Genomic DNA, 26,879 nt, shown 5'->3' on the forward strand with positions numbered 1-26,879 from the left:
GATATTAGAAAGGTTATTTCTACTTAAAATGGACAAGGCACCAGGACTGGAAGAGTGGCATCCAAGGTTACTGAGGGAAATGAGAGTGGAAATTGCAGTTTTCCCTAGACTCAGGGAGGTGCCAGAGGATTGGAGAATTGCAAACATTGCACCGTTGTTCAAAAAAGGATGCAAGGATAAGCCCAGCGATTACAAATCTGGCAGTAATAACTTCGTTGGTGGGGAAACTTTGAGATTATATTTCAGGATAGAATTAAATAGTTCCATGGATAAATGTGGGTTAATTAAGGAAGAGCCCGCATGGATTTCTTAAGGGGAAATCGTATTTAACTAACCTGCTGCAGTTTTTGAGAAGGCAACAGAAAGGGTTAATGAGGGTAATGCAGTTGATGTGGTGTACATGGACTTTCAGTAGGCATTTGATATAGTGCCACACAACCAACTTTTGAGAATAGTTAAAGCTCATGGAATAAAAAGGACAGTAACAATGTGGAAACAAAATTGGCTGAGTAACCGGAACCAGACAGTGGATATTTTTGGAGAAAGGTTTGTAGTGGTGTTCCCCACGGCCGGTATTGGAATCCTTGCTTTGCCGGATATATATTCGTGATCTTGATATGCAGGGGTCAATTTCAAAATTTGCAGATGATACAAAACTTGGAAGCATTGCAAACTGTGAAGAGAACAGTGTAGAACTCCAAAAGGACATAGACAAGTTGGTGGAGTGGGCAGACAGGTTACAGATGAAGTAAATGTGAGGTGATATATTTTGGGAGGAAGAATATGGAGAGACAATATAAAGGGCACTACTCTAAATGGGTTGCAGGAGCAGAGAGCTGACTGTATACTCTTTTAATTAAACAAATGATCAATTAATTAAACACAAATGACAGGGGGTGACAGCCCCTGGTGCAGCACTGCAACTAAAACAAAAAAAACTTACAAATTCAACTAAAGTATCATTCCTGGGGGTGATATGGCATCCCAGCCCCCATGGAGCCTATCAGGCACTGAAGGCCTGAAGCATGCTGGTGGACACCATGTCTTCCCTCTCCACGCTGGTGGACACCATGTCTTCCCTCTCCACAGCCACTTGACTGTGAATGTAGCCGCGGTAGTGGGACAGACAGTAGAGTCGACCATGTCCTCAACCACCTGCTGTCTGAATCGATTAATGGCCAACTTGGCCAGGTCTAGGAACAGGCTCTCCCAAGGAAGAGAGTCTCAAACTCTCCAATCTTGCTTCTCATCCATTATAAACCCCTCTGCACTCTCGCCAATGAGTTCACATCCTTCTTAGTGTAACATCCAGAAACATAATATTCCAGCTGAGGTCCGACTAGTGGCATACAAATTTCAACATAACCTACTTGCTCTTGTACTTTATGCCCCTATTAATAAAGCCCAACACACAGTTTTGTTAACTGCTCTCTCCACCTGTCCTGGTAACTTTATCGTCTTGTGCACATATAGACTCAGGACCTTAGCCTGGAGAACCACCAATCTCCTCTACCTGGGAGTCCATCTTAGCCCTGCTGAGGAATCCTGACCAGCAAACAGGTAGGAGCTGGAAGCCAAAGTCACCACTTGGCTAGGACACTGGACAGGATGCTCAGAGTGCTGTCCTACAGGAGTCAGGTGTTGGGGTGGCATGGTGGTTAACATTGCTGCTTCACAGCGCCAGGGACCCAGGTTCGACTCCCAGCTTGGGCACTGTATGTGGAGTTTGGACGTTCCCAGTGTCTGCGTGGGTTTCCTCGGGTGCTCCAGTTTCCTCCCACATTCTGAAAGACGTGCTGGTTAGATGCATTGACCCAAACAGGTGCCGGACTGTGGCGACAAGGGGAATTTCACAGTAACATCATTGCAGTGTTAAAGTAAGCCTTACTTGTGACTAATAAATAAACAAACTTTAAACCAGTCGATCGCTGCCATGCTATGGCACCGGTTGGTCACTTTGATCCCTCCCTCGGACTTTGTCATGAAAATACAGAAGTAGTACAATTTCTTCTTGCTGTCTTGAGGCAAATCAGAGTGGATAAATCCCCAGGACTAGCTTCCCTCAAGGTCCGTGGGAATACCCTGTATTCCCACGGACCTTGAGGGAAGCTAGTGTTGAACTTGCAGGGACCCTGGCAGACATATTTAAAATGTCAGTATTGACGGGGGAGGTGCCGGATGATTGGAGCTCATGTTGTTCCGTTGTTTAAAAAAGGTTCCAAAAGAAATCCGGGAAATTATAGGCCAGTAAGTTTGACGTCGGTGGTGGGCAAGTTATTGGAAGGTGTGATAAGGGATAGGATCTACAAATATTTGGATAGACAGGGACTTATTAGGGAGAGTCAACATGGCTTTGTGCGTGGTAGGTCATGTTTGACCAATCTATTAGAGTTTTTCGAGGAGGTTACCAGGAAAGTGGATGAAGGGAAGGTGGTGGATGTTGTCTACCTGGATTTCAGCAAGGCCTTTGACAAGGTCCCTCATGGGAGGTTAGTTAGAACATAGAACATTACAGCGCAGTACAGGCCCTTCAGCCCTTGATGTTGCACCGACCAGTGGTACCAATCTAAAGCCCCTCTAATCTACACTATTCCAATATCATCCATATGTTTATCCAATAACCACTTGAACGCTCTCAACGTTGACGAGTCCACCACTGCTGCAGGCAGGGCATTCCACGCCCTTACTACTCTCTGAGTAAAGAACCTACCTCTAACATCTGTCCTTTATCTCTCACCCCTCAATTTAAAGTTATGTCCCCTCGTGCTAGCCAACACCATCCGAGGAAAAAGGCTCTCACTATCCACCCTATCTAATCCTCTGATCGTCTTGTATGCCTCTATTAAGTCACCACTTAACCTTCTTCTCTCTAACCAAAACAACCTCAAGCCCCTCAGCCTTTCCTCATACGATTTTCCCACCATACCAGGCAACATCCTGGTAAATCTCCTCTGCACCCTTTCCAACACTTCCACATCTTTCCTATAATACGGCGACCAGAACTGTACGCAATACTCCAAATGCGGCCGCACCAGAGTTTTGTACAGTTGCAGCATGACCTCCTGGCTCCGAAACTCAATCCCTCTACCAATAAAAGCTAACACACCATATGCCTTCTTAACAACCCTATCAACCTGGGTGCCAACTTTCAGGGTTCTATGCACATGGACACCCAGATCCCTCTGTTCATCCACACTACCAAGTATCTTACCATTAGCCCAGTACTCTGTATTCCTGTTACTCCTTCCAAAGTGAATCACCTCACACTTTTCCGCATTAACCTCCATTTGCCACCTCTCAGCCCAGCTCTGCAGCTTATCTATGTCCCTCTGTAACCTGCCACTTCCCTCCGCACTGTCTACAACTCCACCGACTTTAGTGTCATCCGCAAATTTACTAATCCATCCTTCCACGCCCTCATCCAAGTCATTAATAAAAATGACAAACAGCAGTGGCCCCAAAACAGATCCTTGCGGTACACCACTAGTAACTGAACTCTAGGATGAATATTTCCCATCAACCACCACCCTTTGTTTTCTTACAGCTAGCCAATTCCTGATCCAAACCACTAAATCACCCTCAATCCCATGTGCCCGTATTTTCTACAAAAGCGTACCATGGGGAACCTTATTAAACGCTTTACTGAAATCCATATACACCACATCAACCGCTTTACCCTCATCCACCTCTTTGGTCACCTTCTCAAAGAACTCAATACGGTTTGTGAGGCACGACCTACTCTTCACAAAACCGTGCTGACTATCCCTAATCAAATTATTCCTTTCTAGGTGATTATAAATCCTATCTCTTATAATCCTTTCCAATACTTTGCCCACAACAGAAGTAAGGCTCACCGGTCTATAATTACCAGGGTTGTCCCTACTCCCCTTCTTGAACAAGGGGACAACATTTGCTATCCTCCAGTCTTCTGGCACTGTTCCTGTAGACAATGACGACACAAAGATCAAAGCCAAAGGCTCTGCAATCTCCTCTCTAGCCTCCCAGAGAATCCTAGGATAAATCCCATCCGGCCCAGGGGACTTATCTATTTTTGCCCTTTCCAGAATTGCTAACAGCTCCTCCTTATGAACATCAATCCCATCCAGTCCAACAACCTGCATCTCAGTACTCTCCTCAACAACACTGTCCCTCTCCAGTGTGAATACCGACGAAGTTAGGAAGGTTCAGTCACTGGGTATACATGGGGAGGTAGTAAATTGGATTAGACATTGGCTCAATGGAAGAAGCCAGAGAGTGGTTGTGGAGGATTGCTTCTGAGTGGAGGCCTGTGACTAGTGGTGTGCCGCAGGGATCGGTGTTGGGTCCATTGTTGTTTGTCATCTATATCAATGATCTGGATGATAATGTGGTAAACTGGATCAACAAATTTGCTGATGATACAAAGATTGGAGGTGTAGTGGACAGTGAGGAAGGTTTTCAAAGCTTGCAGAGGGATTTGGACCAACTAGAAAAATGGACTGAAAAACAGCAAATGGAATTTAACGCAGACAAGTGTGAGATATTGCACTTTGGAAGGACAAACCAAAGTAAAACGTACAGGGTAAATGGTAGGACTCTGAAGAGCGCAGTTGAACAGAGGGATCTGGGAATACATGTACAGAATTCCCTAAAAGTGACGTCACAGGTGGATAGGGTCGTAAAGAGTGTCTTTGGTACATTGGCCTTTATAAATCGGAGTGTTATGGTAAGGTTATACAAGGCATTGGTGAGGCCGAATTTAGAGTATTGTGTACAGTTTTGGTCACCTAGTTACAGGAAGGATGTAAATGAGGTTGAAAGAGTGCAGAGAAGGTTCACAAGGATGTTGCCGGGACTTTAGATGCTGAGTTACAGAGAGAGATTGAATAGGTTGGGACTTTATTCCCTGGAGCGTAGAAGAATGAGGGGAGATTTGATAGAGGTGTATAAGATTTTGATGGGTATAGATAGAGTGAATGCAAGCAGGCTTTTTCCACTGAGGCTAGGGGAGAAAAAAAACCAGAGGGCATGGGTCAAGGGTGAAAGGAGAAAAGTTTAAGGGGAATATTGGGGGGGGCTTCTTCACGCAGAGAGTGGTGGGAGTGTGGAATGGGCTGCCGGATAAAGTGGTAAATTGGCCTTTAACATTTAAGAAAAACTTGGACGGGTTCATGGAGGAGAGGGGTGTGGAGGGATATGGTCCAAGTGCAGGTCAGTGGGACTAGGCAAAAAATGGTTCGGCACAGGCATGAAGGGCCAAAAGGCCTGTTTCTGAGCTGTAACTTTCTATGGTTCTAAAAGGATGCATTGGGTCACTACCAAGGTTCTGTACCTCCTGCTCAGGAAGGATGGTCCGTCGCTGATGTGCCTTCGCACCCAGGTGCCAACTTTCCATCTCCAGATCCTGCAGTGATACCTTTACATGGAGCCTCCACCCCAATGCTATGCCCTCTTGATATATTCCTTCTGCCAGGTACATGGCATGAACTACGACCTGCAGCTCCTGTACATAGACCTGGGAGGTCTTCATGCCTCCTTGCAGGAGATCCCCGTCTTCTATAGGGAAATGATTAAGGTTTGGAACATGGTTGCCTCACCCGTCCCATGAACGAATTGAAACATTCCAAGGAGAGCAGACCCTAACTCGCCAAATTGTTCTCACATCACTTTTATTTCTTTAAAATCTGTGCTCTCTCATTCTCAATTTTTTCATGATGGGAGCATTTTCTCCTTATCCACTCTGTCCAAATGCCTGATTTTGAACACCTCTATCAAATTTGTTCATGGAATGCGGGCACTGGTAGTTAGGCCAGGATTTATTGCCCACCCCTATTTCCCTTGTTTGGAGGGCATTTATCATTGCTGTGGGTCTGGAGACAAGGACTAGCAAATAAGCACAGCAGATTTCCTTCCATAAAGGACATTGTTGAACCAGATGAGTTTTTACAACAATCAACAATGGCTTCATGGTCATCATCTGCCATGGTGGGATTTGAACCCAGGTCCCTAGAACATTACCCTGGATTACTAGTCCAGTGACAATACCACTACTCCATCACCTTCCCAGTTGGTGGAGGCAGGTTTATTCGAGGCATTCTAGAGGGAGTTAGATGATGAATTGAAAAGAAACAATGTGCAGAGTTACAGGGAAACGGTACTGGGTGAAATGCTCATTTGGAGCATGATGGGCCAAATGGTGTCCTCCTGCACTGTAACAATTGAGATTCATGCTTCTGCTGAGTTTATAGCCTCTCTGCAGGTTTTGCAGTTTTCTGGTTATAAATCAGAGATGTCAAAAGTTTTACTTCAGAAGGAGGATAATCACCTAGTGTGAGAGAACAGCAGTGTACATCTAAAGCAGCAGCTGAGATTTACACAGCTGGATCAAAAACTGACAAGTCTCAAAATATTACAAAGTGATGGTCAGCTGAAAACTAACCATTCCTGCAACAACATGGAAGAGGTAAGGAAACAGTGAAATAATTAGTGAGCAGACAACTACATCAATTATTCTTCAATTAGACCCTTTGGCTATATTTATCTCACCATCCGTGAGGGAACACTCATCTTCCAGAAACAGGCACTCATCCGATGACATGTAGAGGTGGTCTATGGTAAGGCAGGGAAAAAAGAAAGACACAAATCCCTGCAAGACGGAGGAGAAAAAAAGCTGTCACAACACCTCCTAAAATATTCAACTTATCCTCACCAACACCCACATCCTCATCAACACCCACAGTTTCCCCTGGGTTTCTCATGGAATTGGAACATGATTTTATGCAATGCTCAAGTTTGTCACACAAGGAGTTCACTCTGCTAACCAAGGTTTTTCAAAAGAGGGGGACAAATGTAGGACTAGGATGTTATTTGGCAGGGCTGGGAGAGAGAGAGAGAGGTGATTGCAGCCATTCTCAACACCAATGTCACTGTCGATCTCAAAAAATTGAGATAGAAATAATGGAAACACGTCTCAGTTGGCAGTAATAATCATACTTACTGACAAGCAGTTCAAATTATCAAAACAAAATTCAATATTTAATGGTACTGAATGAAAACATCCAGTTATTAAAATCACAAAGGGTACAGCATCTATCCCCAGTTCTGAAGGGAGATGTCTCAATCTGGGGCCTTCTCTGATTGATTACTAACGGGCAGATCCTTGACTCACTATCTTAAGAAAGCAATGCCTTCAAGACAAAAGAGGACGTCAGATTAGTCTCTGTTCAAATTTTCTGTGACTACAGCTAGCAGAAATTAGTTATGTTGTAAAGTCTGTACCAGCTAAGGATTAAGGCAGAAATGCTAAACTGCTGCTTTCCTCTGCAAAGTGACAGAAACCAAGCTGTATCGCTGTTTTGGTAACTCGACAAGAGGAAGAGGACATATTCCAATTGCCAAAATGTACACTCACTCACTCAATATATTGCATGTAAATTAAAGGCTTGCATTAATTGGAGCAGTTTGTGGGAAGGCAAAGGGATGTCTGGTAAGTGGCATGCTTTCAAAAGTGTGTTAACCAGGGCTCAGGGTAAACAGGGTTCCTCTTAGAGTGAAGGGCAAGGCTGGCAGAAGTAGGGAACCCTGGATGACTCGGGATATTGAGGCCCTGGTCAAGAAGAAGAAAGAGGCACATGATATGCATAGGCAACTGGGATCAAGTGAATCCCTTGAAGAGTATAGGGGGTGTAGGAGTAGAGTTAAGAGAGAAATCAGGAGGGCAAAAAGGGGACACGAAACTGTTTTGGCAGATAAGGCAAAGGAGAATCCAAAGAGCTTCTACAAATACATAAAGGGCAAAAGAGTAAGAAGGGAGAGAGTAAGGCCTCTTAAAGATCAACTAGTCATCTATGTGCAGATCCACAAGAGATGGGCGAGATCCTAAATGAATATTTTTCATCAGTGTTTACTGTTGAGAAAAGCATGGATGTGAGGGAACTTGGGGAAATAAATAGTGATGTCTTGAGGAGTGTACATATTAGAGAAGGTGGTGCTGGAAGTCTTAAAGCGCATCAAGGTAAATAAATCCCCGGGACCTGATGAAGTGTATCCCAGGACATTGTGGGAGGCGAGGGTGGAAATTGCGGGTCCCCTAGCCGAGATATTTGAATCATCGATAGTCACGGGTGAGGTGCCTGAAGATTGGAGTGTGGCAAATGTTGTGCCTTTGTTTAAAAAGGGCTGCAGGGAAAAGCCTGGGAACTACAGGCCAGTGAGCCTCACATCTGTGGTGGGTAAATTGTTGGAAGGTATTTTGAGAGACAGGGTCTACAGGCATTTAAAGACGCAAGTACTGATTAGGGACAGTCAGCATGGTTTTGAGAGTGGAAAATCATGTCTCACAAATTTGATTGAATTTTTTGAAGGGGTAACCAAGAAGGTAGATGAGGGCAATGCAGTTGATGTTGTCTGCATGGACTTCAGCAAGGCCTTTGACAAGGTACCGCATGGTAGGTTGTTGCACAAGGTTAAATCTCTCGGAATCCAGGGTGAGGTATCTAAATGGATACAAAATTGGCTTCTTGACAGAAGCCAGAGGGTGGTTGTAGAGTGTTGTTTTTCAAACTGGAGGCCTGTGACCAGCGGTGTGCCTCAGGGATCAGTGCTGGGCCCACTGTTATTTGTCATTTATATTAATGATTTGGATGAGAATATAGGAGGCATGGTTAGTAAGTTTGCAGGTGACACTAAGATTGGTGGCATACTGGACAGTGAAGAAAGTTATCTCCAGTTGCAACGGGATCTTGATCAATTGGGCCAGTGGGCTGATGAATGGCAGATGAAGTTTAAGTTAGACAAATGCGAAGTGATGCATTTTGGTAAATTGAACCAGGGAAGGACTTACTCAGTTAATGGTAGGGCGTTGGGGAGAGTTACAGAACAAAGAGATCTAAGGGTACATGTTCATAGCTCCTTGAAAATAGAGTCACGGGTGGACAGAGTGGTGAAGAAGGCATTCGGCATGCTTGGTTTCATCGGTCAGAACATTGAATACAGTAGTTGGGACATCTTGTTGAAGTTGTACAAGACGTTGGTAAGGTCACACATGGAATACTGTGTGCAATTCTGGTCACCCTATTATAGCAAGGATATTATTAAACTAGAAAGAGTGCAGAAATGATTTACTAAGATGCTACCGGGACTTGATGGATTGAGTTATAAGGAGAGGCTGGATAGACTGGTACTTTTTTCTCTGGAGCGTAGGAGGTGGAGGGGTGACCTTATAGAGGTCTATAAAATAATGAGGGGCACAGATCAGCTAGGTAGTCAATATCTTTTCCCAAAGATAGGGGAGTCTAAAACTAGAGGGCATAGGTTTAAGGTGAGGGGAGAGATACAAAAGTGTCCAGAGGGGCAATTTTTTCACACAGAGGGTGGTGAATGTCGGGAACAAACTGCCAGAGGTAGTAGTAGAGGCAGGTACAATTTTGTCTTTTAAAAAGTATTTAGATAGTTACATGGGTACGATGGGTATAGAGGGATATGGGCCAAATGCGGGCAATTGGGATTAGCTTAGGGGTTTTTTTAAAAAAAAGGGTGGAATGGACAAGTTGGGCCGAAGGGCCTGTTTCCATGCTGTAAACCTCTATTTACATCGAACCTTTGCGAATCTCAGCTTATGAAGTGTAGTCATTATTGTCATGTAGGAAACACAACAGCCAATTTGTAGAGCAAGGTCTCATAAACAATTTGATTACAACCAGATAATTACCACCTCTTTTTGCCTTGAACCTTTTGTCATTAACTCTCATGTTGTCCAGACAATCACAGACTTTCCTTTTGTTCTCCCCTGCCTTGCTTAAAAGCTACTAAATTTTGGGAGTGCTCCCTGCACTGATGAGAGGTCATCAACCTAAAACATTATCCCATTCCCTCTCTCTCCACAGATGCTGCCAAATCTGCGGTGTATCAACAGCATTTTCTGTTTTTTTAAACAGTTCCAGGTGTTGGTTGAGGGATAAACATTGATCAAGACACTGGAGAATTGCCCTGCTCTTTTTCGAGATAGTGCATCAACCAAAGAGTGCGCAGGCACCAACTCAGTTTAGTGCTCTGAAAGATGGCACCTCCAACAATTCAGCATTCCCAGTCCTGACTGGAGTGTCAGCTTTCATTTTGCACTCAAGACTCTGCACTGAACCCACAAGTGGGGAGATGGTGACACAGTGGTAAAGTCATTGGACTGGTAATCCAGAGGCCCAGGCTAATTGCTCTTGGGACATGGGCTCAAAACCCACCATAGCAGCCAAATTCAATCAGTAAAAATCTGGAATGTAAAGCTAGTCTCAATAAATGGTGACTATTGTCGCAAAAGAAAAAAATCTGGCTCTCTAATGCCTTTAGAGAAGGAAATCTGCCACCCTTACCCAGTCTGGTCGATGCATGATTCCTGATCCAGAGCAATGGGGTTGACTCTGAACTGACCTCTGCCTAACAAGCTAATCAAGGGCACAAAATGCTGCCCTTGCGATGCCCACATTCCATGAAAGAATAAAAATAAATGTGCTAACTTGGAGGCAAGAGTGATACCACTATTCATCCCCAAGGATTCGTACATGGCTTAAATTATGCACCCTGTCTTTGTAGATAACCAAATCAGATTCCTGCGCTAAATGATATTTGGGGTGGGAGGGGTAATAAACTCCTTGCCCAGCTTTTGTTAATGGCATTGTTACAAGGGGGATCTCAGGCTGACGCTGGGACCGGCCATCACCAAACTCTCACCTTTTTCAATAGGCACACCATGTTGGTGCGAGCATTGACAAGTAATGCCAGAGGTCTTGCCAGGGCGTCCTGGTACTGTAGGCAGCAGGCGTAGAACTTGGACCAAAATTCCACCTGTAGCTGACGGTACACCTCCTGTGAGAACTCGTACTCTGTCACACTGTTCTGAATCTGAGTACAGCAATAACAAACATTACAACAGACCATACACAGCACCAAACCCAATGTGAGGCAGATCAATCAACACCATTTGGACATAATGACAGGAATTTTACCGTCTCCCCCACCCAGAGACTCACAGAACAGAATTCTTTACAAGCCTCGCCTGAGCGAGGTCGTAAAATCCCACCCAAAAGTCTTCCCATTTCAAATTATTTTGTTTTCCTTACTAGGAAAATCCCAACACATTATTGAATATGAAAGAATGCAAACAGACAAGATTGCCTCAACTCACAGGAAAAATAACTAGAAACTGTATATTGTATAAAAAAAAGTAAGCAAAGTAACAGTGCATTTTAATTGATAGAGACAGGAAGGTGGTGAGAAGCTGTACAGCATTTGAATTGCATAATTAACCACAAATCAAGGAGCAAGAGTGATTAAATTACACTGTGCTACATCTTCAAAGTTGCCTCTGGTATATGCACAGATATTCCTGGAACAAGATTTTTCAGATGGATCAGAAATGGGATGTCTCCTGGATTTAAAGAACATTAAATTCTAACATCTCCAACATTACCGAATTTTCCACAGCTAGCGTCACTTCTTTCTTCAGTCCATCCATAGATGGGTCCAGGATTCTGTCTGCCCCTCGACAATATATCTAAAACAAAGATGAAAAAACACAATGACAAGAAAACTTCAGTAGTTTCATCCACCAATAGTGAGAAAACACCAAACAGGATTTTGATGTATTTGATAGCAAGCTGAACTTGATACAGATCCTTAATCTAACCATTTCAGTCAATTACCAACACTCCAGGTGCTTGATAGCCTTGGACAGTGGCTTTATTTGACAGTCATGTTTGGGACGAAGACTGGGTTAACTTAACCTGAGAGGGGAGACCGAGAGGGGGCAGACGGAGTGGGAGAATGACTGGTCATTAATACTTATGACAGTCTGTGGTTGCGGCAATTGATTCTGGGGTTTTCGGAGGCTGTCTGAGCCAAGTTCATTAATCCATTGTCAAGACGGAGAGGGGATTGTCAACCGTGATAAAATCTCATCATGTGAGTAGTGGGAAACCACTTAAAGAGCCAATGTACAAGTGATGATAAGTCCGAAGAAGTCTTTTTACTTTTGATTTATGGAGAGTGATGAGGTCTGTCAATGCTACTAATAGTACCCCTACCCAATTTATTGCATTATTGAAGCTGCTGTCGTGGGCTCTGAACCCTCAATGATTCTGCCTCCAATGCAGCAGGATGGCAATCACATCATGGTGCCATCACTGCGTTTAAAATGATACCTCAGATTTCTCCAACTCCAGATAGGTTCTGTTGTGCAGGTTTCTGGAACTCTCCTCGGTACCAGCTTCCTCCTTTGTTCTTCCACAGGATGTGGGTGTCGCTGGCCAGACCAGCATTTATTAACTTTGAGGTGGTGAACCACTGAAGTCAGAGGTGTAGGTATACCCTTCTCAAGGTTAATGTGCAGGTTCAGTCAGCAGTTAGGTAGGCAAATGCAATGTTAACATTCATGTCGAAAGGGCTAGAATACAAGAGCAGGGATGTACTTCTGAGGCTATAGAAGGCTGTCAGACCCCATTTGGAGTATTGTGAGCAGTTTTGGTCCCCATATCCAAGGAAGGGTGTGCTGGCCTTGGAAAGGGTCCAGAGGAGGTTCACAAGAATGATCCCTGGAATGAAGAGCTTGTTGTATGAGGAACGGTTGCGGACTCTGGAATTGTACTCGTTGGAGTTTAGATGTCCAAAGATGTGCGGGTTAGGTTGATTGGCCATGCTAAAATTGCCCCTTAGTGTCCTGGGGTGCGTAGATTAGAGGGATTAGTGGGTAAAATGTGTAGGAATATGGGGGTAGGGCCTGGGTGGGATTGTGGTCGGTGCAGACTCGATGGGCCGAATGGCCTCTTTCTGTACTGTAGGGTTTCTATGATCAAGGATGGGGGGGGGGGGGATCTTATTGAAACTTACAGGATATTGCGAGGCCTGGATAGAGTGGACGTGGAGAAGATGTTTCCACTAGTAGGAAAAACTAGAACCAGCGGGCACAACGTCAGGCTAAAGGGACGATCCTTTAAAACAAATGAGAGGGGGAGGAATTTCTTCAGCCAGAGAGTGGTGAATCTGTGGAACTCTTTGTCGCAGAAGACTGTGGAGGACAGGTCATTGAGTGTCTTTAAGACAGACATAAATCGGTTCTTGATTAATAAGAGGATAGGGGTAATGGGGAAAAGGCAGGAGAATGGGGATGAGAAAAATATCAGCCATGATTGAATGGCGGAGCAGACTCGGTGGGCCGAGTGGCCTAATTCTGCTTCGATATCTTATGGTCAGGGAGGGAGTTACAGGATATTGTCCCAGTGACAGAACAGCAATACAAACCAAACCAACAGACTGCTTTGTCCTGGGTAGTGTCAAGCTTCTTGAGTGTTGTTGGAGCTGCACCTATTCAGACAATTGGAGACTATTACATTGCTGACTTGTGCCTTGTAGATGATGGACATGCTTTGGGGAGTCAGGAGGGTGAGTTACTCGCCACTAGATTCCTATCTTTATCCTGCTCTGCTAGCCAGTGTTTATATGCCTGGTCCAGTTAAATTGCTGGTCAATCGTCATGCCCAGGATGTTAATAGTGGGGACTGAGCGATGGCAATGCATTGAATGTCCAGAGGTAATGGTCAGATTATCTTTTGTTGCAGGTTGTCATTAACTGGCATTGTGGGATGCAAATGTAACTGGTCACCCATGAGCCCGAGCTTGAATGTTGCGTAGTTCCAGATGAGTTACACACATTATACCCAATCTTTAGCCCGTTCATGACACAGGCACCTCAAATCCTGACCACAGGCTGCAAGTCGAGTCGGAATAACATTAGAATAAAGCAACAAAGCTTTAAATAGCAACCAACAGCACAGAAACTGCGATTACCTGCAGAGCTTTCAGGAGGGCCTGAGCTGAAAACCGACCCGGGGCAAATAGGTATTTCAGATAGGCTTCCTGTGGAGAGACCAGGACTTCAATTAGTTACCAACAACCTTTAACATAATTAATCTCAGCACTTCACAGGATTATTATTGGACAAAGATTTGACACCAAGCCAAGAGATATTAGGGCATGCTGGGCTAAAGAGGAGTGTCCTAAGGGAGAGATAGAAACAGAGAGATTTATAGAAGAAATACCAGAGCCTCAGTTGTTGAGGACACAGCTACCGACAGTGAAATGAAGGAAACCAGGGGTGTGAAGAGTTGGGGGAGTGCAGATATCTCCTGAGAGTTGTAAGAGGTCACAAAGGTGGGTTATAAGTGAGGCTAGGTAGAGGTCAGCTGTGGAAAAGGACAAGGAGCAAAAGTAAAAAGATTTGATTGGAGGTGGGCCAAATGTAATGACATGAGAATGGTCCTGTCACAGGAAAACCGAAACAAAGACCGACAGGCTAAACCAGTGGTTCCCAAAGGGTGCGGCGCGCCACACTGGTGCAGCGAGAGAGGATGGCAAGTGTGGCGGGAAGATTCAAGGACAATCAAAGAAACATTTAAACATGGTTTAAACAAGCATTGTTTTATACTTTCTGGATGTCCCATGATCATATTATAAAGTAGTTGTGTTCTATGTTATGAATCAAGCACTGCTAGGAGTTGGTTTTTTTTGTTCTTGAACGTATTTATCAATAAACAATTTGGTGTGGCGTGAGCAAATTTTTATTCCGAAAGTACGGCCCAGTGAAAAAAGTTTGGGAACCACTGGGCTCAACTGAAATGGAACAACGCGCTGCCTTTAAAAAGGTGATGGTCTGGGTATAGTCAAGGTACATTCCCATGAGGTGGAAATGTAAGGCAAACAAACCCAGAGGTCCCTGGATGACTGGCAGCTAACATCCAAAAGTCTTCGACAGGCATAGATAGTAAAAGTCAGCAAGGTAAGGCCAATAGGGACTGAAAAGGGAAACCTGGAAACAGAGGGCATGGTTGAATACATGGCATTAGACTTTACCAAACAAGATGCTAATATGCCAGAGTGAGAGAGAAGGTAGCTGAGACAATGGATGAGCTAAAGTTCGATAATGGGTGGGTACTAAAAGTTGATAAGTCACGAGAGCTGGATGAAATGCATCCGAGGATACTGAGGAAGAGTGGAAATTGCAGAGGCACTGGCTTTAATTTTCTAATCTCCCTTTGATTCAGGACTGGTGAACTGCAAACGTTACATCCTTGTTCAAAAAAAAAGTGGAAGGATAAACCCAGTAACTTACGGTCAATTAGTTTCATCACAGAGGGGAAGATGGCAGTAATCTCACAAGCCGATGCTCTGGGGACACAGGTTCAAGCTCTCTCTCCATGCCCACTCAACCCTGTTTAGACTCCACCCAGCCCCTACAGGGGACCAGCAAACCTGCCCTGCCTCCACCTGTCCCTGGCTTTACCAATCCTAGCCCCACCCCATACTCTGACGGACAGCCTTTCTAATCCAATCAGCTGGCTACCACTGCTTCACAAACCAAGATAGAGTCCATATTCTCAACTTGCTCTCAGGACGCAGACCAGCTGCGAAACTCTGCCAAGCAGATGAGACAAAGGAACTACGCCATCTACATGCACACCAAGAACAGGAAACTTGAGAAACTCGGCATCACCACCAGCAGCAACCAAGCCTCCCCCGGTATCACAGTAGAAAATAGTACCACTGCAGGGAAGTCCATTGTCAACTTGTCGGATGACACACTTCAACCAGATGAAATCGAAGTTCTCAGCCGAGGGCTCAATTTCTGCCCCACCACCAAAATAGACCCCATCAGTCTCGCAGCAGACAGAGGAATTCATCAGGCGAATGAGGCTGCGGGAGTTCTTCCACAAACCCCAAGAGGCCAACAGCGAACACAATGAGACAGCCAATGAACCGAAACAGCCGACAGAGAGATCCGCAGTGCAGCAACCGAAGAGGAGTCAAATTGGACTCCTCCGGAAGGCCACTGCCCTCGACTTGACATGTATGCCCAAGCAGCCAGGAGGTGCGTCAACACCAGATTCATCAGCCGCACTTGAGACAGTCCCGAACATCACCCAAGCACAACGCAGGGCCATCCACAACATTATCAAACCAGCAGACAAAGGAGGGGCCATCGTCATACTGAACAGAACGGATTACTGCAAAGAAGTGCACTGACAACTGAATATCGAGGAACACTACAGACAGTTACCACAGATCCGACCAAAGAACACACTTGTCAACTCAGACTGATCAAGACCTTTGATCCAGACCTTCAGAGCACCCTCCGTGCTCTCATCCCATGTACTCCCCGCGTTGGAGATCTCTACTGCCTCCCGAAGATACACAAAGCAAACACACCCGGCCGCCCCATTGTATCAGGCAATGGGACCCTGTGCGAGAACCTCTCTGGCTACGCGAGAGCATCCTGAAACCCATTGTACAAAGAACCCCCAGCTTTTGTCGCGACACTACGGACTTCTTACAGAAACTCAACGCACATGGAGCAGTTGAACCAGGAGCACTCCTCGTCACAATGGATGTCTTGGCACTCTACACCAGCATCCCTGCAACTGCCTCAGTACTCAACGCCGACAACTGCCAATCTCTAGATGCAATTTTACAACTCATCCGCTTCATCCTGGACCACAATGTCTTCACCTTCAACAACCAGTTCTTCATCCAGAGACATGGAACAATCACGGGGACCAAATTCGCACCTCAACATGCCAACATCTTCATGCACAGGTTCAAACAAGACCTCTTCACCGCACCAATGCTATACACTAGATACATCGATGACATTTTCTTCCTTTGGACTCATGGTGAACAATCACTGAAACAACTATATGATGACATCAACAAGTTCCATCCCACCATCAGACTCACCATGGACTACTCTCCGGAATCGATTGCATTCTTGGACACACGCATCTCCATCAAGGACGGTCACCTCAGCACTTCACTGTACCACAAGCCCACAGATAACCTCACGATGCTCCACTTCTCCAGCTTCCACCCTAAACACGTTAAAGAAGCCATCCCCTACGGACAAGTCCTCTGTATACACAGGATCTGCTCAGATGAGGAGGATCACAACAGACACCTCCAGACGCTGAAAGATGCCCTCATAAGAACAGGATATGGCACTCGACTCATTGATCGACAGTTCCAACACGCCACAGTGAAAAACCGCACCGACCTCCTCAGAAGACAAACACGGGACACGGTGGACAGAGTACCCTTCGTCATCCAGTACTTCCCCAGAGTGGAGAAGCAACATCTTCTCCGGAGCCTTCAACATGTCATTGATGAAGACGAACATCTCGCCAAGACCATCCCCACAACCCCACATCTTGCCTTCAAACAACCGTACAACCTCAAACAGACCATTGTCCGCAGCAAATTACCCAGCCTTCAGGAGAACAGTGACCACGACACCACACAACCTTGCCACAGCACCCTCTGCAAGACGTGCTGGATCGAGACAGATGCCATCATCTTACATGAGAATACCATCCACCAGGTACATGGTACATACACTTGCAACTCGGCCAAGGTCGTCTACCTGATACGCTGCAGGAAAGGATGTCCCGAGGCATGGTACACTGGGGAGGCCATGCAGACGCTACGACAACGGATGAATGAACACCGCTCGACAATCACCAGGCAAGAGTGTTCTCTTCCTGTTAGGGAACACTTCAGCGGTCACGGGCATTCGGCCTCTGATCTTCGGGTAAGCGTTCTCCAAGGCGGCCTTCACGACACACGACAACGCAGTCGCTGAGCAGAGACTGATAGCCAAGTTCCGCACACATGAGGACGGCCTCAACCGGGATCTTGGGTTCATGTCACACTATCTGTAACCCCCACGACTTGCCTGGGCTTGCAATATCTCTAACTGTCCTGGCTGGAGACAATACACATCTCTTTAACCTGTGCTTAACCCTCTCTCCACTCACATTGTCTGTACCTTTAAGACTTGAGTACCTGTAAAGACTCGCATTCCAACCATTATTTTGTAAATTGAGTTTGTGTCTTTATATGCCCTGTTTGTGAACTGAAATCCCATTCACCTGATGAAGGAGCAGCGCTTCGAAAGCTAGTGGCTTTTGCTACCAAATAAACCTGTTGGACTTTAACCTGGTGTTGTGACACTTCTTACTGTGTTTACCCCAGTCCAACACCGGCATCTCCACATCATCACTAACAGAAAAACAGAGCTGCTATCCAGCCTCAACCTCGAGAGATAATGCCTCTTGCTCCAGCAGCATTCCATCATCCCCTCCACCTGGCCAAATACACGCTTTACACGAAAAATCTTTATCCAGCAAGGCAACAAAAAGGAGAAAGTAAATGCAAGTTCACTTCTACACACATCCAGATTGTAAGAAGCTGTCATTCAGATTCAATTACATGTTGTAATGATGGAGAGAAATAACAAAGGAATTCTACCCAAATTATTGAACTTAAAAAGAACCAAAGTTTATTATTAAAAAGCAATACAGACCCAAAGATGGCTAATGATTGCAGGATGATTTTCTAAGAGATAATGGAATCCCTCCCTGACTCCAGACATGCTATTTCTAAAAGCAACCAGAGACTGATTATCTTCTCCGGTAAAGACAAAGGGAGATAATGGCCATCACATCAAGACATCCTATGAGTAATGCCTAGACGGAATAGTGGATTCAGCATCCACCTGGAATATACAAAGACTAGCAAAAAAAAAACCTGCCCCAGGGTCTATCGGTGTTGTGCTCTGTGGATAACCAGATAGATGTATTTCACACTGACGTTGTGTCACATAGTAACAAAAGTCATTTTTGCAGGTACATCTGCGTCTTGGATTATGGAAGTCAGTCCTAACTGGTGAAAGGATCGTAGCTGAAAAGGAACTGCCAAACTACAGAACACTCGAACTCTCAAGCTGATTATTCGCCAAATGAAGTCTACGCTATTGAATCATGAATCATATGGGCCGCAACGCTTCATCATCTACTCCTTGTGAGTGAAGGACTGCACCGTATACCGATTTTTCAAGTTACTTAATTTGGACTCAATTCTCACATCTAATCTGTATGAATGTATAAGCTCACTGCGAGGATCACACGGGGATCAGACAGCTCACTGCGAGGATCACACGGGGATCAGACAGCTCACTGCGAGGATCACATGGGGATCAGACAGCTCACTGCGAGGATCACACGGGGATCAGACAGCTCACTGCGAGGATCACACGGGGATCAGATAGCTCACTGCGAGGATCACACGGGGATCAGACAGCTCACTGCGAGGATCACATCTGGTCTGCGAGAATATAGTTCCTCAGGTTCTACAGAACATCTGGCAGGTAACAAAAGCTCACCTTAGGGTCCCGGTCCTCTGGTATGTGCAATTCTTCATCAGCAACAGGCTCTGTGAAGACCTGGTTCCACTGTCCAGCATTGTTACTGCAACAAAATAAAAACCATCACCCTTACATTGCAGACCACTCGCAGGGGTATTATTATTCCACTTTTATTTCTTTCTTCTCTCCAAAAATGCATTTACCTCTACTTGTGTTATCAGTTCCTCTACCTTATTCCAAATGCTTCTTGCATGATGATACAAAGCCTATAGGCTTGCAATTTTTAATCATCCTATCTTTTCTTTGTACCGCCCTATCTGCATCTCACCTTTGATTACCCTGTCTACCATTTTTGTATTTTACTGTTCTTTCTTTTATTATTGTCCTGGTTTCTCTTTTCCCCCCCATCACCATGTACATCAATTGTGGTGAACAATGTGCAGGTGAAGGCCACTAATTCATTCCTGATTTGAGCACATATAAAGAGATACTTCCTGACACTGGTGTGGCTACAAAGTATACGCTTGCAATATTTTACTCTATAGATAAATCTAAACTGCATCAAAATTGGTTCCAGTTTCCTCCTTCGCCAACTGGTTTTAGGGTTGTACATAGGTTTCCAGACTAACATACTGACAGTCCTTAACCATACTATGCACTCCAGCAGGAACAGCTCTTAGTGGAAATGCCAACAGCAGACAACTTGGGCATCAGGATCAACTGTGGAAATGGGGAATCCCCAAGTTTCAGTTTTTGCCAGTGCAGTGGAATGAGTGACAGTGAGGTTGAGTGTCTTGGGTTACAGGAAGATATAGACGAGACGGTCAAATGGGCGGGTAAGTATCAGATGGAATTTAACCCTAAAAAGTGAGAGGTGATGCACTTTGGAAGGAGTAACAAGGAAGTATACTATGAAAGGTCTGACACTGGGAAGTTCTGAAGGACAAAGGGACCTTGGCGTGCTTGTCCATAGATCTCTGAAGGCGGAAAGGCAGGTTAGTAGGGTGGTGAAAAAGGCATATGGCACGCTCACCTTTATCAATCGGGGTACAGATTACAAAAGCAGAGAGGTTGTGATAAAGTTGTATAGAACTTTGGTGAGGCCACAGCTGGAGTAGTGTGTGCAGTTCTGGTAGCCATATTATAAAAAGGATGTGAGCGCACTGGAGGGGGCATAGAAGAGATGCTGCCTGGGATGGAACATTCAAGATACAAAGAGAGGTTGGATAGGCTTGGGTTGTTTTCGTTACAGCAGAGAAAACTGAGGGGTGATCTGATTGAGGCGTTCAAGATTATGAGGGGCATGGACAGGGGGTGGATAGGGAGCAGCTGTTCCCCTTAATTGAAAAGTCAGTTACCAGGGGACACAAGTTAAAAGTGAGAGTCGCGAAGTTTGGGGGGGGGGGGGGGGGGGGGGGCGGATTTAAGGAAAAACTTTTTTTTTTAAACTCAAGGTGATGACGTCTGGAATGCATTGCCTGGGAGGGTGGTGGAGGCGGGATGCCTCACATGCTTTACAAAGTACCTGGATGAATACTTGGCACATCATAACATTCAAGGTTATGGGCCAAGTGGGATCAGGTGGGCAGGTCAGAGCATTTCATGCGTCGGTGCAGACTCGATGGGCCGAAGGGCCTCTTCTATACTGTGGTATTGTGTGAAAATCATGTATAATTGTTTTTGCTGCTGTTATTTTTGTTTTGATAGTCTCACTGAGAACTTACTGCTCAAAGTTGATGTATCTGACATTCGCCTGGTTGTCCTCATCCTGCCACAAGGCCCAGATATCCGTGGGAGTCAGGGCAAAATCCACCAGTGTTTCCTGTCAAGGAACCATAGATCAGACATGTAAACCATTCTTCCTCTATCCAGAAGAGAACAAACACGTGGCTCACTCCACCAACTTTCTCCACTGCCAAGAGGAACAGATAGGGCCAATTCCCCTAGACAAAGGGTAACTGCACCTTGGAACACACTGCCACAAACAGCAAATTATGCTCAATTTTCAGGTTTCTGGTAACCAAAGATATTAAGGGATTTGGGGCAAAGGTGGGTAAATGGCAGGACAGGCTTGAGTAAATGGCTTTCCCATGTTCCTGATGGCACAGGATACCCCATTTTAATCACTAAAAGTTGTTAAATCACCACACTCACTGGAAGGGACACTTGAGGAGTTAACCATCCCTAAGGGAATAAGTTGTGAACCATATTACAGCAAGCTAGCTTCCCTGTGAAAATCATGTTTAGAGCAATGGCATAGTCCAAGTCCAATGCTGCGATTAATAATACTACATCATGGTTTACAAAGAGCAGCAAAGGGTCCCTGTCCAAATCCAAGCCCCTCACCAACCAATCCACCCCCACCCCTATATCCTCTTCAATGCTGACAGCTTAGCAGTGACAACATAGTCAGCTCTCCCACTCAGTGTTGTGAATAAAATACAAATGTTCTCCTCGGTAAAATTGCCTTTAATGAAGGCAAACATATACAGTCTCATTGCCAAGATCCTTCCAGGACTCAGTAAAAGGCTGATACTTAGAGGTACCTACCTGCGTGGAGAAGAGAGTGGAGATGTGATCCAGGCTGTAGCGGTTACTCTCAATGCAGCTCACCAATTGGAAGACACAAAACTGCAAGGAGAACACAGTCAAGATTTATTACAGCAGTGAATGGCCTCCTCGTCAAGATTCTAGGAAACAGGTTTTTAGTGGAGACTGGACAGAATGAATGAATGACCTGGTGCCTAGCACTGTTCACATTGTAAAGAGCAAATACACTGGAGGTAGTACCTGTCCACGTTTGGGGCAATGCAGGTAGACCGCCAGGAAGAAACCGGATGAAGAGTATGCCAAACGCAGCTTGTGGCCCAGACTGACTGTGTGTCGCAGCTCCTTACTGGCTGGCATGAAAACCAGCAGGTCTGCAACCATCAGGCATACCTGATCCTAAAGAAAATAAAAGCACACGGTCAGTGCAGAGAATACACCTTATACTCTGCGACACCCAGGCACAGAGTTCAATATTGCTCACCATTAAGGTGCATGTCATCCAGCAACTTCTGCTGAAGCTGATTTGCCTTCCTTCACTATTAGCTTTGCAAGGAAAGCAGTTTCTTCAGCAACAAACCCTACAATTTCATTCTGAAAGCTGGTAAATTGTCAGAAAATTTAAAGGTATTCTTACTTTTTTTCTGCCTCATTTACCCCCTCTTAATCCCATCTTTCTTTCCCTCTGCATTTATCTTTTATAACTTGGAAGGAATTCTGAGACAGGATCGACATGCATTTGGAAAGGCAAGGACTGATTAGTTGTCCAGTACTTCCCCAGAGCAGAGAAGCTACGACATCTTCTCCGGAGCATTCAACGTCATTGAAGACGACAAACATCTCATCAAGGCCATCCCCACTACTTGCCTTCAAACAACTGCGTAACCTCAAACAGACCTCAAAGGAGATTGTCATCGACTTCAGGGAGCATAGTGGAGAATACGGCCCTGTTTACATCAACAGGGACGAAGTAGAAATGGTCGAAAGCTTCAAGTTTTTAGGTGTCCAGATCACCAACAACCTGTCTGGGTCCCCCCCATGCCGACGCTATAGTTAAGAAAGCCCAACATCTCTGCTTTCTCAGAAGACTAAGGAAATTTGGCATGTCAGCAACGACTCTCACCAGCTTTTATTGATGCACCATAGAAAGCATTCTTTCTGGTTGTACCACAGCTTGGTATGGCTCCTGCTCTGCCCAAGACCACAAGAAACTACAAACAGTCATGAATGTAGCCCAATCCATCATGCAAATCAGCCTCTCATCCTTTGACTGTCTACATTTCCCGCTGCCTCGGCAAAGCAGCCAGCATAATTAAGGACCTCAGGCATCCCGGACATATTCTCTTCTACCTTCTTCCATCAGGAAAAAGATACTGAAGTCTGAGGTCACGTACCAACCGACTCAAGAACAGCTTCTTCCCTGCTGCCATCAGACTTTTGAATGGACCTACCTTGCATTAAATTGATCTTTCTATATATCCTAGCTGTGACTGTAACACTACATTCTGCACTCTCATTTCCTTCTCTATGAACGGTATGCTTTGTCTGCAGAGCGCACAACAAACAATACTTTTCATGGAATACTAATACATGTGACAACAATAAATCAAATCAAAGACGGACCACACAAGATTGTCCATGCAAATGGAAGGCTTAAAATCACAAAATCTAACCCCCACCCCTCTATGCACCCCTCCCAATTACAGGTAGGGAGAATTTGCTGTAAACAGTTGTCCAAAATGTCCTGTCAAAGTACGCTTGCTTACCAACAACCTTGTTACGTACCTTGTAGGACCAAAGTCGCAGCTTATGGTCCTGGCACAGAGCAAAGATAAAAACATCATGTTCGACCAGCTGAACTGCGAGGCTGACAGGTAGATCTGAGGGGCCTTGATCACCTCTGCAGAGAGCACAGAAAAGTCTTTGAATAATCTTTAACCAGGCTTCATTCAGCACACACAATTATTCCATCCCTTCTATACGATTACCGTGTCATCTATATGACAACCTGCAGCTTCCATGCCGCTCAATTTTGCAATAAATGTGAGGTGAAAACAGGCAGCAGTGGGTTACACAGCAAGGATCTCCCCTCCATTGGGAATGGGAAATGAGTCTCCCATAATCACTGTGTCCCCACTGCTGCCAAGTAATGAGGAATGGGGATGGCTCTTCCAATTCCCCAACACCATTCCCCCTATCCTAAGGTACAGGGCTCATGCCCTCCACCTTCAAGATCAGGGACTTGTGATGAGACAGGCCTCCCACATGTCCCAACACCCCCCGCCGCCCCACCCAATGCTCCATCCACACTCACCTGATTGCTGTTGACATCCATCCTGTGAGTAAGCGCTGCATGACGGAGCTCTGTTTCAGCTCCAGTGAAGCCAGAGAGCCTGGAACAACACAACAATCAATCTCTTCTCTTCCATTCAAAACAGCTTGAAGTTCAGAGTGGAAAGTAAAGCTGCCAACCCTGATGCAAGCCTATCCCAAAAACACCACTCAATGAAAACCGTACTGACTCCCTTTGTAAAGTGACTATAACCATTACTCATTTTAAATTGATAAAAATGGTTTACCAATTAGAAACGACAATAGATTTGATATCTGTGAGCAAGCTGCAGTCTAATTAAAGGAACTCAAATGGCACCAGAAATCTAAAAACTGACAGAAGTCTATACTTTACTAGAATTACACTGGAAAGTTGCCTATACTTTATACTAGATTGGAAACACTGGAAAGTTAATGGTTTTGACTTGCTCAGCCACTTCCCCAGTCACAGATCCACATCGTACAGCTGGTGTTTCAATACAATAACAGTGACTGAATCTCAGTGCCTGGCAAATACTCGTCAATGCTGCAGTAACAAATCACAAGGTTGTACACAGTTGCTTCAGATGATCAAACCCGGATTTATTAAACAGTGAACTCCACATTACCTGCCGTGCCTTGCTCAGGAAGCTGGATTATCAGAATCCCTCCGGACCAAGATGGGAGCGCAAGCAGCGCCTTCCCGTCACCATTCAGCCAGGTGGCTGATGCTGTCGAGTTAGTCGAGTGGCCCTGGGTACCAGGAATTAAAAAGCTGTTTGCTGGATCTCGCAGATTCAGTTTCCCAATATCAGTGAAGATGGACTGGATATGACCCTCACTGATCAACTCCTACAGAGACATTAACAGGACAAATGCAATGTTAGCTTAGAGAAATGAAACTAAGTAATCAGCAGCATCTGAAGCTGTTCTCGGGGATTAGGAGGTTCATATACAATTAAATCCTGGCTTTGAGTGTGGGACAAGAGTTAATTCAGCAAATACTCCTACCACAACAAGAAATTGAGCATTTCTTAACCCTCTTTCCGCTACCCATTCCAGTTCTAGCATTCCTGGTTTTAAACATTGCTGAGCAGACCAAGGGCAGTGAGGAACATGAGCCACTTCTTCTTGTGGTACTGTAACTAATGGACCAGAAATTACACAGGAGCAGGACATTCATCTCAGGGTGGGTTCTGTTTGTGCTGTACAATTTGTTGAAAGTTAGTCATGGGTATCCTGGCAAATGTGAGAATGAAACAGGAATGAAGTGACAGTGAATTCAGCAGCAATGTCTGAACTCAGAGATAACAAGGTAACTATTGTGGAAAATGAAACATTGTGTAGACACTGCAGCAGTGAGTGTGTGGAGCTCAGGTCATTTTTCAGAGATTCTGCAGTAACTATGCTGCAACTGACTGGCAAATACTGATAATGGGTGTAGAAAGTGGGATTGTCTATTCAAATCCTGAATCTGTGACCCTTGGTTAGTCTGCAATCATTTTTGACAATTTATGGAGATCAGCTTAATCTGTTCCCATTCAAAATTTGGAAAGCTTTACTAGGTTTACTTCAGACTGTTCTCTGCTCCAGCGTAACCACATTCAGATCACCCTCACACCAAAGGTGCCGAATGCCTGGTGTTCTCTCTCTGAAACTGGGATGTCTGGAACACACTGCACAGACATGGCTGTGTGTACAACACCGCTTCCACAAGCTCACTGCTTCCCCTCGGACTGGTGTTTCTCCCTCACAGTGACAGAACGCACTAACACTTTCAATGATCTTTCCACCATCACACCCAGAACCAGATCCCTCTTCAATCTCTGCAAACTCATTGCACATCTCACACTGGCAGGACAAGTCGGGTGATCACAAAAACAGAAACAGAAGATTGTGGGGCTCAATATCCCACTTCAGGGACACTCAAGCACCTCATTCAGGCAGACACTCCACTGAAATGTTGGAGACACTCCATCCTGTTCAGTAAATGTCAAAGAGAAGGAGAGAGCTCTCATGGCGTCTTGGAGGGCGCTCCTCACCTCTCTAATGTTGAGTGCTGCATTTCCTCAAACCTGTTTCAGAACACACTGCACACAGGAGGAGGTGCTATACAGGGGCGACCTCTTCAGCAGAGCTGTTAACAGTGTCTTCCATCCCTGCACCCAATACAGCACTAGTTTCACTGAACAACCCAAATCTAACAAACCACTACCAGTCAAACATTCCTCAGTAGATAACACAATGACAGCTGTGACTTAGTTGACAGCCCACGTCTCTCTGAGTCACCAGGTTGTGGGTTCAAGTTCCGCTTACGGTCAATTGACATGACAAAAACACATGTTATCTGCTCTCTATATAAACCTTCCCAGTTGGTTATGAGTGGTCGATCAATCAGCCCATGAGCCAGCAGTCGGTCCAACCAACTTGCCGTGCGCCAATGAAACATCTGCTGGCACTCTGCACTGTAGAACCTCTGATCAAATGGTTACTTACACTTCGGTACATGCGAGAGGGGTGGGGCAGCACAATCCTGTGTACAGTTTGGTTAGTTAGGATAAGGAGAGTCACACAATCATGAGTCTCATGTACATGAACACCAGCCGGCATGACATGACAATTCAGGAACTTGATGCGGACAGTATTGTTGAGGAGGTTAGTGTCCAGAGACTGCTCCGTCAGCTGCAGGGTGTCACCAGAACTGGTCCTGAGGAGATAGAGAAACAGAATTAGCAGCACAAAGCTCACCCAATGATGGTCAGAACATGTAATGTGAGATTGGGGTAGGCTTCTGGTACAGGACAAG

General features: G+C 45.2%; 2 protein-coding genes across 3 annotated transcripts in view; one reads left to right on the forward strand and one right to left on the reverse strand.

Moving 5' to 3' along the window:
* Positions 1–19,712, forward strand: part of LOC144498753 (CD59 glycoprotein-like) — a 68,623-nt gene extending 48,911 nt beyond the window's left edge. Inside the window, exon 5 of the mRNA XM_078220378.1 lies at positions 18,699–19,712. Within this exon, the coding sequence (XP_078076504.1) occupies positions 18,699–18,742 (44 nt within the window). The 3' untranslated portion in view covers positions 18,743–19,712. The remainder of the gene's footprint in view (positions 1–18,698) is intronic.
* nup160 (nucleoporin 160) overlaps positions 1–26,879 on the reverse strand; it is a 74,950-nt gene that overhangs the window by 42,560 nt on the left and 5,511 nt on the right. For both annotated transcript variants that reach the window (XM_078220367.1, XM_078220366.1), the window contains exons 3-14: positions 26,570–26,780; positions 24,703–24,925; positions 24,078–24,156; positions 23,549–23,663; positions 22,007–22,162; positions 21,767–21,847; positions 20,941–21,038; positions 19,235–19,319; positions 13,813–13,881; positions 11,441–11,524; positions 10,702–10,872; positions 6,526–6,625 (exon numbers count right to left, since the gene is read on the reverse strand). In XM_078220367.1, the coding sequence (XP_078076493.1) occupies positions 6,526–6,625; positions 10,702–10,872; positions 11,441–11,524; positions 13,813–13,881; positions 19,235–19,319; positions 20,941–21,038; positions 21,767–21,847; positions 22,007–22,162; positions 23,549–23,663; positions 24,078–24,156; positions 24,703–24,925; positions 26,570–26,780 (1,472 nt within the window). The remainder of the gene's footprint in view (positions 1–6,525; positions 6,626–10,701; positions 10,873–11,440; positions 11,525–13,812; positions 13,882–19,234; positions 19,320–20,940; positions 21,039–21,766; positions 21,848–22,006; positions 22,163–23,548; positions 23,664–24,077; positions 24,157–24,702; positions 24,926–26,569; positions 26,781–26,879) is intronic.

Source organism: Mustelus asterias, chromosome 9 (assembly GCF_964213995.1).
Source record: "Mustelus asterias chromosome 9, sMusAst1.hap1.1, whole genome shotgun sequence".
NCBI lineage: Eukaryota > Metazoa > Chordata > Chondrichthyes > Carcharhiniformes > Triakidae > Mustelus > Mustelus asterias.